This window comes from Aythya ferina (genome assembly GCF_964211825.1).
Source record: "Aythya ferina genome assembly, chromosome: 11".
Taxonomy (NCBI): domain Eukaryota; kingdom Metazoa; phylum Chordata; class Aves; order Anseriformes; family Anatidae; genus Aythya; species Aythya ferina.
This window is the reverse complement of record NC_140307.1, coordinates 6,957,709-6,972,581: the sequence shown is the minus strand read 5'-3', so window position 1 is coordinate 6,972,581 and position 14,873 is coordinate 6,957,709. Positions and strand designations below refer to the sequence as shown.

Below are 14,873 nucleotides of genomic sequence, written 5' to 3'. Positions count from 1 at the left end.
TGAAATAGTTCTGCTCAACTCCTAAGTAGCTCTGGTAGAGTGGAAATCTTCTTAAATTATGGAAAATTTGAACCAGATCATTTGGAAATTGAAGCATCTTAATAGTCACTGTAAAGCAATAGTAAAATCAGGTTTTGGTACCTTTTCACTAAGGCAAACAGAAGTTTAGTTATAGGATACAACCTGATTTGTTCTTAGTCTGGCAAAAGAGCAATTGGAAGCACACAAAAAATTCACTGCCCGGTTCTTGCCACTCAGTAGATTGTTTTGATGTTTTAGTTATGAACGATCAGATCATCTGAGAACCTGTCTCTTACAAGGGGAAACTATTTCTCCTAAATTCCTGACACAGCCACTAGTGGGGCAGGAGAACCACCTGTAACCACCCAGCCCATCCGTCAGAGCAAGTGCAAAACCACGGGTATTATTCCATCCCTTGAGTGATTTCTGAATCTACATTTAGCTACATATTCAGGTGCCTTTCTCAAGGCACCGAGGCTGAAACGATACGCACTTAATTATCTATAAAGAATTAACGACTATGCTGGGCTCCTCTCGATGTCCCTACTAGGAGTTGCTAAATTCTGTTGATAATACAAACAAGGCAGCAAACCAGGACACATCCGACACCCCTGAAGCCTCTCGGGTCCAATCCTTGCCTCTCTTTTTCCTATAGTATGAGTCACAATCTTACTGCATCCGTAGCGAGCGTTTTTTCCTTACTTTTATGTCACTTTTATAGTCTTTTCCTGTCCAAAAGACTCTCCTACACACATGCACCTGGCTGTCAGAATTCAAGGTGCCTTCACTTCAAGCTCAATACTTGCAGATTGACAGCTGCATGTGGTAAACTTACACTCCTGTAAAATAACAGCACCATTTTTAATCATCTTCCCTGCGTGGGGAAATGCACCCCAAACTGAACACAATGTTCGAGAGATGCTCTAGCGAGTGCTGCAGAGAGGGGGCACAGCCACCCCAGAAATTCTTAACATAAGCCATGGGCAAACAAAAGCCCGTTCTCTCTCCTTATTAACTTGTGCAACTCATTAATTATTAAGGCACTGATCGTGGGAGGCTCCACAGCACCATCCCACGAGCAGCACTGCCAGGGGCACACCATCAGCCAGGGAGCCGCACGCTGACAGAGGATACAAGCTAATTAGCAAACAGAGTGCAAAATCTAATGTCTTAATTGAACATTTTCTCTGAGGAGAAGTTGCTCCCATACATTTACAATCTGATATCCTTTCTTTTATTGTGAAATAAAAAGCTTATACTTGCGCAGCACTGTTAACTTTATCTATCCGAAGTTTAAAGCTGATGCTAAAGACAGGATAAGGCAGAGGCAGGTTGCTCCAGTAATTATATAAAATGCTGCAGTCATTTGAGTGCTGTTGTATGCTTTTCTTTAGGTAAGCCTTTCAGGAAATGGAGAATTTTCACATGCAAAAATCTAGGACGTATTCTGACAGTTTATATTTCCATTTCATTTTCCTTAATTTCTCATCTAAAACCACCTTGAGTTGTCGAGATTTCTTTTTTAAATGTGATTTCCCTTTGAAAGCTTTGCTAAAACATTCTACTTAATTTTGGCACCAGATGTAATCAAATCATTTCCCTTTCTGCTTCTGACACCCCCATACTTCACCAAAACTCCTGACAAAGTCGAGAACAAAAAAAAATAATCAGTCTTTTGTCTTTACATTAGCTTTAGCAGAACACCAGCTCCCCTGTAACCCCTGCTCCCTGGGGGATTTTGTCTGAAGCCCTTGGGGACTGTATGGAGCTGTGAGGCCTTGGGAAGAGGATGAGAGAAGAGCTGCGAAGCCAGAAGGGATGAGAGGAGGTTTGAGGAGGGCTGGTGGAGGGGCTTGGCTCCATTCTTACAACTCAGCCCTCCTTTCATCCTCCAGAGCCCTGCTCGCCCCTCCAGCAGCTGCAGCATCCTAGGGATGCGCGACTCCTCTTGCTGCATGGAGGTAAAGGCAAGCAGCTCCAGGCTGGGAGAAGGACAAAGTTTTGGTTAAAATCTGCCTACAGAGTTTACTGGCACAGCACTTGCTGACTGCCCAGGCTCGGGTGTTAAACAAGGGCTGGGCTCCCACACACCGCCTCTTGCTGATGGCTAATCCTGCAGGGAGGTCAAACAACGCCAGCCGTGAGTCACCACAGCCATCTCCAAGGCAACTGGCTGAATTTACGATGTAAACACGCGATTACAGACCCACTGCAGGGTGCAGGAAGGAGGAGGAGGAAGAGCTGGGCTGAAATAAGTCAGGGCTGTATTAAAATCAGAGTAGTCGGTGCTGAAGTAACACTGGACAAACACATCTGTGTCAGCATAATAAAATGATTCTTTCCTCCCAGTTTGTTTCTCCCCAGCATCTTCTTCACCACTGAAGTAATTTTTTTTTATTTTTTTTTTAAACTCAGGTAGTTTCTCCAAAATGAGGTATGAGCACAGCAGAAGGTGCTATGCCATGGTAGGTTTACATCTAGGGTGTCAGCTCTTCCCTCGCTCTGGCTAGCAGGCACACGACTGCCTTTCCTTGAGATCCCTGCTCAGTATTTGCCTGATCTAAACCACATTTTAGGACAGCGACCATCCTCGTGGAGCATCCCACGCAACAAAATCACAACTCTATTGAAACCAGGGAAAAAAAAAAAAGAAAAAAAAAGAAAAACCTACTATAAGGCAAGGAACAATTGAGAGCAATTACCTCCCTTCCCTCTGAATCAGAAGCACAGTCAGATTTCCCACCTATTCAGACTAATGGTGACAAAAAGAGCCTCAGGAACTCGCCCTAGCAGCTCCCTTAGGTTTGGGGCCAGCAGGACATGGGAAGAAGCAGTGGCAGGGGATGAGGCACGGCCACCAGCCAAGCCGTGGCACAGAGGATGCCCGGGCAAGAGCTGTAGGAAAGCATTACTGCTGCCCGGAAATCCCATGAAGTATTCTGGTTCCTTCGGCGGCCGAGGACGAACACAGCATCTTTTCAGTTCCTTTCTTGGCAATTCGGCCGTTTGGGTCCCCGCAGGGAGATGAGGTCACCGCCAGCAGCGCTGCCGCAGCCCCAGAGCGCCCCGCGCACACACGGGCTGCGAGATGCTGGGAGCAAACAGGCGGTGACCTAACCCATTGCACCAGCTTCCAGGAACCAGAACTGTAAAAAGGCTTCTCTTCCCAGGCAATAATAACGACCCTGAGAGCACAGAAAGGGCCGGAAATGAGCAAGGGGAGGCCAACTCCTAGCTGCTAATCGCCAGGAGGAAACGTCCTATTTTGTTAGCAAAGCCCTGAGCCCGAATTGTGCTTCATGCACATCTCCTAAAACTAGTCACTAGATAAATAAATCACAAAACCAAGCGATACACTCAAACACATCAGCTATGCTGCATGTAGTGGAAATGTCAGACGCTTTTCTCACACTCGGATCAATGTGCTGCATAGCAACAAGTCAGAAGGAAAGGTTAATGGCAGGGACCGCAGCCTGGAACATGCCCATTCCCACGGTCCCGAAGTCACCGAAGGGAAACGCCGCGCTGATTTGCTTTGTTTTGCTTGAACTGCAAAAGAGTGGTGGGCTTTAATGTGACAAACCACTCTGTCTGAGCCCCTGGCGCTGGAGGGATGGCACCAAGCACCGGGTGTGTGTTTGATTGCCTGCCCAAGAGTTTCAGAAGCGCTGTGTTTGAATGAACTGCATGGCAGGGTTTCAGGGAAAAGGGCCGTGTTTCACCAGGCCTATAGTAATGAACATCACCACGTTAATTAAGCAGATCCTAAGCACCGATATCTCTTAACGAGCTGCACACCACTTGGACAATAGCATCTCCAACCTTGTAAACGCGTCCTCCAGCATCTTGCTCACATTTTTAAATTGTTGGTTTTTACTATGTGTAAATATAACTTTGTATTTTCAACAATAGAACCCCACAGTTACACATTAAATAATTCCCACCTCAGAGTCATTAATTCCAGTGAAGTCAAGCAAGAGATTTTTAAAAGGCAAAAGCAGTAATCCAAACCACACATCCTCAATGAATGTGCAAACGAGGAAGATGATGACCAAAACAGAATTACATATAAATCCACTTCAATTAAGTAGGTATCATGGATGGATACACTGGTACGCAAAATAAGACAATTGTTTACCAGGAGAAATCGTCTCCAGACTCCCAGGATTAATCTTTCTTGTGCTTGTGCAGTGTTGGACGGTTGACCCAGTGAAGACCAAGTAGAAAACTACATCATCTTCAACTTTATCTTCCTCAGTCAGCTGCACGGTAATAACTGAGTCACCCTAGGAAAAAGAACAAAAATATGTTAGGTTTACATTCGCAAGAACTGCATGAAATAAAACTTCTCTACCCCCGAGGCTGCTGCTTTCTGTTCCTGCACTCCTTTCACATGACTTGGGGCCCATCCTAATTTGCAGATATGCAAGTCAGCCTTAGCACGCCTCTTAGCCAGACTATCAAGCATTATAGGCAGCCAACCAGCCAGAAAATATGTTGAGCATGGCTCTGGGAAGAGATACGTAGAAATCTCCGGGGTATGTTCAAAATAGCAACTTCACATGGGGAAATCATGCCGTTTCACTGAAGTCTGACTGACGCACACCCCACACTTGGTCTTTTAAAAGCACAAACATGGATGGATACACACTCACAAATATATATATATATATATACACGTCCCCCCACAAATACTTAGCTAAGAAAACAAAACGGCTAGCAGCCCAAAATTGCCAATCTTCACATAATTTGACAAATTAATTTCCTCATTTCTTTCCCCTGCCAAGCTAGCCACTGTGCTGACAGCTCCAGTGTGACCAACTCAATCCCTGAATGCATCTCATCCTCCATCAATAACCACAAAGATAGAAAAGCTTTGTGTCCACTGAGGTTTCTCCACCTCCAAGAGAAGCAACATGGACAAAAGGACATCAGCAGATTGTCACAGCCAGGCAATGAAGCTGCACCCAGTGGTTACTGGCCCATCTCTGCAAATTGTCAAGGGCAACATTACTGCAGCATTACTGCATTATTTATTTATATTTTTTTATTATTACTTTATTAGGCCTGTACATGAGATAAATATTCTTGTTTAACTTCATGGAGACTTATTTCAGCATCTAAGAGCTGCTGTGAGCAAAAACGATGTACACAGAGGACACGCATCATCATCACTGCTATCCTAGCAAAGGATAAAATAAATCCACCTGCAATTCCTACACTTGTACGGACAACCAAGGAGCAATATCCAACAAACTAAGCTTTCCCTGGGGAAGGGAAAGCAGGGAAGGAGGGTGGCTTGCAGTTACTGCAAGCATGAAGCATGCTTACTTGATCTGACAACCCAACTTCTATCTGCCCAAAGAAGCGTTGTATAAACTACAAGACATCGTCAGCAACAGACTGGGAAGTGACCTTCTGCCCCATTTCCCTCAAAGATCAAAACCAGTTGGATGCCCCAGTTTTACACCCCAGCTGCGTCAGCCAGCTCTCGGCCGCCACGCTGTTCAGCATATGGTTACAGCTGCAAATCTGGAAAGGATTTTTGCTGTTATTATTTTTGCAGATTATGTAATTCTAATTTGCATAGCCAACAGAACACGCATGCCACTTCGTTTCAAACCTTCTCCTTGAGATCACTCAGTTCATCCCTTCTTTGTCAAACAGAATTACTGAGGAAAAACCCAAGGCTTCCAAGACCCCCGTGCACCCATGCCACGGCAGCATCGCTTCTCACGCCCTGTTTCAAGCCTCGTCCGTTGTCTCCCTCCCTTCAGCTCCTGGCATGCTCCAGCAGTTTCCCCTCTCCAAGTTCGTGCCCAGTTCTCCTCCTCCCACCTGGTACCTCTCGCCAGGAGCAGCTTTGCACAGGATACTGCTTTTGATAGAAATGAGGTTTGTCAGGGCAGGTGCAACCAGCCTCCGGTCTTAAATAAATATATGGGTCAGTCTTAAAAGGAACAACACCATGATTTCCAAAAGGTAAATGGAGCAGGGAGTCTAGTTTGCATTTCCATGGCTGCAGAGTTAGAAACAGAGGTTTTAGGAAGTTGCCACATCGTAACACCAGAGCAGACTTCCAGAGTCTGCATATATGCGGTGTTACATACATTGTGTTAAAAGAAAAACAAGTGCAAATAGAACTAAATCAAGCTTTAAACTCAAGCATGACCAGTTCACACGCTGAGCTGAAAACTAAATATCCCACTGCAAGCAAAAGGATCCAGTTCTGTGCGGATGTTCAAAAAAAAAAAAAAAAAAAAGCTGAAGGTTTAACCTGCAAAGCCTTTGTGCTTTGACTTTTATATCCGTCCTTATTCAAACTGTTCCTCCCTTAAGGCATGAACATACAAAGCACTTAAATGGACTTAAAAATGCAGGTGACATTTACGGATACTCATCAACAGGGCTGATTGTCTAAAGCAGGGTCCCTTAAGGGGAATTTTTATTTAACTCTGAATCCAAGAGCAGCCAGTCCAATTCCCGTGACATAAAAGCAAACCCGCAGAGCAAACATGTGAGAAGACACCTGCCTATACTTGTGAACCAGGCACTCGCCACTACAACACTTGATTTCATTTAATTTGCAGCATTACTGCAATGATAACTTGTATGCTTTGTTATTGATGAAAGAAGCAGAATAAAAAGGTTAATGCAACACGGTGCCTGTGTAAACGCAGGTAAGAAACCCAAAATCTGTTTAAACTGAGGCTTAACAAGGCAGATGAACTCCTCACTCATACAGATGCAGGTGCCAAGCAGTTGGACCTCACTGTGGAGGTGGCCCTGCTTTGGGGCAGGAGGACAGACCATGTCCTTTCCAGCCAAGATGACACAAAGCCCCACCAGCTGGCAGCTTTTCAGCTGTGTCTCCCCAGCATTTTACGAAGGGACGGTCACCAACACCCCACTCCCTCCTCCTGCTCTTCTGGAGAACCCAGCCCAAGATCAATGGGAAAAACCCAATATCCTTATTACAACAGCAGGGCATGAGTATTATTTTTAAATTAAAACGTTACATCGCCTCCAAATATCATCAGCAAGATGGATAAGGTGCCACCTAATGGCAGTGTGCTTGTTTATTCCCAAGTGTCTTTGGAGCTACCTCCCGGCTGCTCTACGCGTGGCTCAGCTCGCTGTGCGCGACGTGACCGGGGAGCAGGAGGAACAAAGCGCTAACGCAGCCCTCCCTCGACGCACGTTTCCCTTCCCAGCTATTAACAACTTCGCCGTTCGCTGCCAGCTTTCATTTAATTTTAAAACGTCACTTCGAGACAACATATTTATTCGAAAAGGAAATAGTGCACAGAGCAAGCCTCTCTCTTTCAAACATTTTTTTGGAGTTCAAGAAAATCGGCTGCAAACGCAGCCAAAATTCCTTCGACCCGCATAGAAGAGCTTCCAACAGCACTATTGCGTTCAGCCTCCAAAAACATCTTAATTGAAGTATGTTTACCTTTATTCATTTAATATTATCCAAAAAGTCATCTGTTCAGTATCACTGCCACACAAGGTGGTTATTATAACCCTTCTTTCATGCTGAACGGCTGGAACTGGAAGGTCAGTCTGCCAATATCCCTTTGGTGAAAGTACAGCCAGATCAAAGCCGTTCCCTGGAATGCTCCAACAAATAAGAATAATTTAATTTCAAAACTAGTTTGGATCGGCTAATATTTACTTGGCTTAAATCCCATTGGAAATGAAAACATTCCATTTTTGTCCATTCATGAAAGAGGTCACCCTTGCCTTCATTTTGATCTGAGAGTCTCTGAAAAAGCATTTTGGGTAGCTGTAACGTGATGCAAAGAGCATGGATGCTGCTCTTTACTCAAAAAACACATTCCCTTTCTCAAACTGAAGGGGGAAGGCGTACATTCTGCCTTGTCAGACGACTGGTATGTTGGGAAAACCAGACCTGGTCCTGGGCTTTCAACCACCACGACGCAACTCTAAGGGATGCCGGTGCGGTCCGTCTCTCCTTAAGGCAGCATAAACACATCTACCCGTAAAAAGGCCCAAATCCAGCTACTGGGTCTGAAAATCAAACCAGAAAGCAGCAAGGCACCTGCTTGTCAGCACTGGGACAACTGCACCATTTCAGATATTTATTTTCAAGAGCTACAACTATAAAGGCACACAGGTTGTGTGTAGGCAAAGTAGGGGAAAGTGGAAGTAATCCTTTCTTCCCTCTGAGGGTCAGTTTGTGTCTGTAAAGGTGAGTGATTTATCTCCAAAGGAGTCCTTACAGATGACATTAGCAATATCTGCAAGTGGCAATGAGGCTGACAAGCTTTAAGCTGGAACGAATTAAGATCATTTGCGTTGTTAGCTCAGAAATAATATCCACCTTCCAACAAGGAGCAATGGCTTTAACCTTTCTTTGCCACTTCAAGGGTCTGGAAACCTGGTTTGGGGAAAGTGCTCACAGAGGATCCCGTTCAGCAGGACCCCAAGGGGCAGCCCTTGCAAAATGCAAGCACTCAGATGAAAAATGGGACTTTAGCTGGCAAGGGGCAGATTTCCCCAGGGGACACCAGTTCTCCTAGTTGCAGGCACATTTCTCCAAAGTACGAAGGGGCTAACAGGTTTTGCTGGCTAACAGGTTTTAAAATTTCTACCAAATAATAATAAAAAGAAGAAGCACGCTATATTTTTGTATGTGAAGCATGTGATTTCTAAACTTTTTCCTCTCCTCGTTCATACTGGGAATTGTGAAGTGCATTACCTAACCCATTAACCACCCACTCTGACCTCCCCCCACATGAAGTCTAAAAATACTTATGGAAATAAAGCATGTGTTAGATAGCGAAGCTGAAGCACTCCAGCGTTGCTTTAGCTTTCTGCTTTCAGTGAGAAAACGCTAACAACTAGCAATGCTGCATTTGTTCTGCACAAAAAAAAAAGCCAAATTAACCGCTGATTACCGCTGCCATCTCTGGCTGCTTTTTCATGCAGGTAAAACCTAAGCAGTGCAGTCATATTGGACAGAAAATCAATGTATCGGATGGCTTAGAGATTCACATGCAAGTAAAGAAACCTCTTTGCAGTATATTTCCTCCTGCAGAGATGTTGTAGAAGTCAGCAATCTGATGCTCTTTTAAAGAGGCTGGATTAGGCTCTGGATTAGATGAGTAAGCGTAACCTGCCACTGTAACAAGTTTTGTTTTGTTTCCACTGCTCATAACATGAATCAAATTCTTGTTGGGTCATTGCTTATTGCATTACGTTAGGACACAAAAGGAGAAATATGCTTTTGAAACAGATCCTTTTTTTCCTTCCCCTTTGGAAAGCTCCAAGCAGCTCCTAACAGAGTTGCTCCATACCAGGACGACAGACCCAAAATCACAGCTGTGCCTTCCTTCTCCTCCTTCGAGGAATCCAGGCTCATCGGTACCTTCATTTTTTTTAATTCTCAGATGGAGGTGGTCCCGTTCTTACACCTGCTACAGCTTGCCACAGAATCAGGCTGTAATTGCAGCAGGAGGCAAGTCCCTTCACATCCCTGGGCTTTGAGCTTCCCCACCACTGAAATGGGAATAACGGGTCAAACTCGCCGTGTGTTTTTCATGCAAATGGCTTTTAAAAGAAAAGCTGACTTTTCAATTATATCCCACTTTCTTTGGGAAGCGCTCAGGACTGAGAACAAATAAGTTAAACAAAATCAAAGGGAAAGGTGAGACAATTCCACCTAAACCCAGAAATGTAGGATGCTCTGAAACCAGCTGGAAGACAGAAAAGGCAACAACAAAGCCCTTTTAGAAAACACAGCAGAAATCATCCCATAAGAAAGGCAACAAAATACAACTGTTTGGATCTTCTATGATCTATTTTCATTCACCTCTGCCAGTAAACTAGATCAATGGCTCAACTCCTGCTCCTGGCAAACTTCTGCCCCCAAAGTGCCCCCATCTGGGCTGAGTAACCTGGTGCATCCCTCCTAGCTGAGGTTACCTCAGTGTGATGCAAACATGTGCTGAACTCCCCCGAGAACATCATCTGGAGAGGATGCCACAGCACACGAACACATGAACAGCTCTACAGAAAGAAAAAACAGGCACAGATACATGGGCTCCCTAATTGGGAGGGAGACAGGTGGAACTGGGGACAGGTCCTCCTTCGAAACATCCACCTTTCCTCTCTGCCTGCATGTGGGGGATGTTGTGCATGCATCTTGCTTCATCTCAAGTGCATTTTCCTCCTTGGGAACACTGTTAGGGCTGGCACTTCAGGCCCAGATGCATTTTGAAACGCTCAGCCCCTTTTGCAAATATGGTCATGTATCCCACAGCCTCCCAGCACTTGTATATGTAAAAGGAATGGAGCAGGGAAGAAGTCGGAGATACGTTACAGGGAGATAACAGGAGTCATTACAGACGTCCTCAATTTCACCAGTATTCATAGACTTGGAGGAGCACTTGGGAGAAAACTCACATCAAAAGCAGTTCGTTTTGCAGAGCTCCAGGCTCCAGAAACAAAAGGCAGTGCTGTGCCATCTGCCCGAACACAGGCAGCTCTAGAAACGGCTCCTCACGTGGAGATATCTCCCCTGATAACAGCAGTGACCTGGGTCAGAAGCGTAAAGGAAGATGGATGGCGCTCTGCCAGAGTGCTGCAACCTCTCTTGCAGATAAGACCTTCAGGGAAAGACTCCAGAAATAAACAGAATGGCAAAGAGTCAGGCTTGGGATAGGGTTGGGTCCTTCCTCATGGCCAATGAGTGCAGGCGCCTTGATCTTAAAGCAGCACGAGGCAGAGGTTTTATTTTTTTTAATTTTTTTTAAGAAAACAAATCACACAGGCAGACACTACAAGAATGACTTCAGTGGTTTAAAAAAAAATAAAAAAAATCACAGCCTCCCATCTAACTTTATTTTCCTCTTAAATGAACATCAGCACTATTGGTTGTGCCAGAGCAAGGTTTCAGGTTAGCGTCGTGGAGGCTGAGCCCCTCTTTGATCAGAAAGACAGATTTTGCAATGCAGTCTGCTGCCCTTTGGAAAACACAATCGTAGACTGTGACTGCTTGCCCACAGGCCACCAAAAGAGCAGAGCGATGCTACAGGTTTTGCTGCCAGCCCCTCGAGCAACTCGGGGTGACACCTTCCACATTTCATTAAGGCTGCAGCGAGCCAGCCCAGCTCCTCGTCCAGCATCAGCCACAAAGCCACAACCAAAGCACTGACTTGCACATGCAAAATAACCTTCTTTTGTCCAACATTTTCTCCCCCTGAAGGTGAGGAAGAATACAGTCCAAAAATAAGTTTAGTTTAGCACACCGATGGATAAAAGATTGACACAGGGGACAAAGGATGAATACAGAAAAAAAAAAAGACCCTTTAACTAAGACTCTTCAGGTACGAGGAATATATGGGTAGAGACAGGCACCTACAATAAACACAGCATCAACAAATAGTCCCCTACCTCGTGCTAAGGGGACAGAGGCAGCTGTGACAGACTGATACTTACAGATATTACACGAACTGCTGCTTCCAGGCTCATGCAGATCCATTCTGAGTGCAACTTGTGCTGCTCACCTCCACTGTCTGCAGAGCCCACAGTGTTATGGCTGATTCATCAGAGCGACCTCACAGCTACACCATGTCCCACGCCACTTCAGGTGTCTAAATCTGCAGTGGGGTTTGTTTGCAAAGAGATATATGGTGCAGGGGGACCAGGGAATGGATTTCCTACTCCAAACCACTGTGAGCAACACAAGCTCCAACAGAATTGGATACACTTAAAGAAGTCCATCATTAGCAGCCCACGTCCTTTGACAGAGCATGTCTACATCTCAAATCAATCAGCTCGGTGATGAATCTTTATTGAGTGTCAGAAGACTATTATGGGTATTACACACACGTTAATACGGGAGATCTCTGCAGACTGCCAACAGAAAATCCATCAAAGTAACAGGATCTTGTTAGCGCTGAAGACGACACACAATTTATCTTTATGGATGTATCTTTATGACACATCACTTAGGCGCACAGAGCTGGGGAAGTTATTAGAACGGGTGGTTAAGAGCCAAACAAGGTGTATTACTGCTTCAGCACAGGGCTCCACAACCTCTGGAGCACTTCCATCACCTGCTTTTGTTCAGAGCATCCCGAGGGCCTCTGCAAGGTGCTGTGCTGGGCAGACAGCCTTCACTAAACTAACCAGCCAAGGGCACGTCTAATGGTTTTTAGCTCACAGAAGGACGTGATAAGAATTAACAATGACATTAACAATAAAAGGGCAAAAAGCAAAGTTAAGTTGAAAAATAGAAAGGATGAGAAAAGTGTCATTCAAAAGTTTGTTATATACTAGGGAAGAAAATCTAGGGAAGATCTACTCTGATAAGAAGAATAGCTGGGAACACAGTTTTATTGTGTGGTTGGAATTGGCAGTATAGTGAAGAAAACATTGATTTATTTTCATTTATTTGAGCAGTTTAATATTGGCCAGGTCATCCATTTAAAACACTGCATGCCTGCTGTCATGGCCTGGACTGCTGGAACAAGCAGCTATCGACAGCAACCCCAAATCCCGGTCACAGCAAGCCCCACAGAGCTCTGGTCCAGAGAAGAGGCATGAAGGGAGGAGCAGTGGAGGTCCACTTCTCATCTCATCAAGTCTCCATAGCAGAATATCCCCCCTGGTACCATCCAGTTTCCACAGCAAGTGCTGATCTTACTCTTAAAGAGTTTTTCTCAGAAACCGTGGAAACTACTACAATTATTTCCTATAAAAACACACCCAAATTGATAGGAATGTCTTGTTCTGTCCTCTTTCTACAGCTTCTTCTGTTCTTCAGTACACTGTAAGTGAACTGAACCACACGTTTTATTAACAGCAGCTTGAGTGATTGATCCTGCTAATTACTCACATAGCAATAACAACAAAATTCGTAGAGCTTGGAAAAAAGAGCAGACAGCCTGAATGCATTCAGTGACTAAGAAACAGAAATCCAGCTATTCTCTTGGCATCAGGGAGTTGAAGAGAGTCACAATTCCTGGAAGATAAAGTACATATGATCCTGGAAGATAAAGTACATTTGATGACACATTATTTGAAACAATCTCCTATCACCGCAGTATTTTCACAAATAGTCTTGATGGGTTTTAAAGGGAAAAAAAAAATAATCAGATTTGAACACTAACATTTGAAGGCATAAGATAGAAGGACAGCATTTTCCTTGTACTTCAGCATCCTCTACAGTACAGTAAGCCCTGAAAGAGACACAGCTCAGAGTGTGTTTTAGAGTGCTGATTTTCCTGCCAGCTGCGAAATATCTGCTCTAGCCTCATAGCTACAGTACTTGGAGCTACTGTAATGCCTAAGACTCTCTTTAAAAAGTGACATAATTCTTATTTTTTTTGCCATTAGGGAACAGCAACCATTACAACCATTGCCTTACTGAAAAAGAACCCCCCAACCACAACTGCTATGCAGAGCAAACTGTTGTAACACTGAGAAGCGCTTTGAAACAGACAGAAATGCAGGCAGCCCTGCAGAAAGCAGCACTGAAAACATTTCCTGCAGCATAGCTGCCACTTGATGGCAGTGCATAGCATCGATCTTAGCAGAGAGCAATTAATCACAGTTTATTTCCCACTTATGCACAATATGGGATTGCAGGGGACGAGTGCTTGCAAGCGCACCGCATGCGGCACAACTTTGTGAACCAGGGCGCTGCAGGTAGAGCAAAGGAGACCAGGAGCAGATGGGCTTTTCACAGGAGATTTGAGAGCTTAATTGAAAGCATCACGCCTTCATCAATTCAACATCTTCAAAAACACCCTCGTGTTAGCTTTGCTGACAAAATTGGCTCGAGCCTAACAGTTCCCAAAATGAATGCCCGCATTTTGTTACAGAAAATAAAGCAGGGACCTGCATCTTGACAGATAAGATAGGAAATCTGGTTGGTTGTCCTAAAGGTAATGTAAGAATATTTATAAGCTATATAAATACATTCCATTGAGGAACAGGAGTTACAAAGCATTTTCATCCTCTTAAACACCAAGTGCTGAGCTCCACTGATCAGGAGGGAAGGCACCGCAATCAGCCAGCAGTGGGGTTGGGATGCAATCTCTCAGCATCTTTCCAGATATTAATCAGCTCATCAGATACTTCAAGACATAAAGAACCCTAAATTCAGAGCCTAAGAGGTATAATATACAGTGGGGTTTTTTTGTTTGTTTTTGTTTTTTTAATTTTATTTTATTAAAACTCTTAGTGTGACAATACAAGGATTCCTTTTGCATGTTTGCACTGGGGCACAGCTTCAGAAAGCAGGTTGAACCAATCTAATAGCACCGCCAAAGAGGGGATTAATGCCTTCTCTTTCTACTTTCCCACCCTTTCCTTGTACCAGTTCTAGTATCTTTCTTCTGGAAGTCTTATTATTTGAAGATCACAAGCAGTGCTGCCGAGTAATGGTGACTGAAGGGCAGAACTTCAGACAGCAAGCTCTCTAGACTCCAAGCTAGGCCACTTACTGTGCACCAGCACATTCATATACACTAAACAGGATCACAGAAGCAAAGATCAAATGGACAATTATGGGAGGAGGGCTTGGAACCCAAATCACCAGCATTTTGATTTTGGCTAATAGCAAAAAAGTGCTGAGAAGAGACCTCTGAGCTACAATTTAACCCAAGGCTCACCTTGAAGGAAGGCAGTGCTGATGGTCAGGCAGCCTCTTCTCAATTCTCCAGCTAAAACCGTCTGCAGTAAATCCATAGGGGTCACCACTCAAAAGAAGTCCTACGCTAACGCGGAATGGATCTTGTGTGCTAGAGGATGCCTCGTATAAAAGGAGCAAGTCAGCAGCCATGTGGTAACTCATCTGAGCCACAGTCTTTTTTGGG

At 44.5% G+C, this 14,873-nt stretch overlaps 1 protein-coding gene across 11 annotated transcripts in view; it reads right to left on the bottom strand.

Moving 5' to 3' along the window:
• Positions 1 to 14,873, bottom strand: part of AKAP13 (A-kinase anchoring protein 13) — a 217,359-nt gene that overhangs the window by 136,250 nt on the left and 66,236 nt on the right. For all 11 annotated transcript variants that reach the window (XM_084532068.1, XM_084532064.1, XM_084532070.1 and 8 more), the window contains one exon: positions 4,160 to 4,307. In XM_084532068.1, the coding sequence (XP_084388194.1) occupies positions 4,160 to 4,307 (148 nt within the window). The remainder of the gene's footprint in view (positions 1 to 4,159; positions 4,308 to 14,873) is intronic.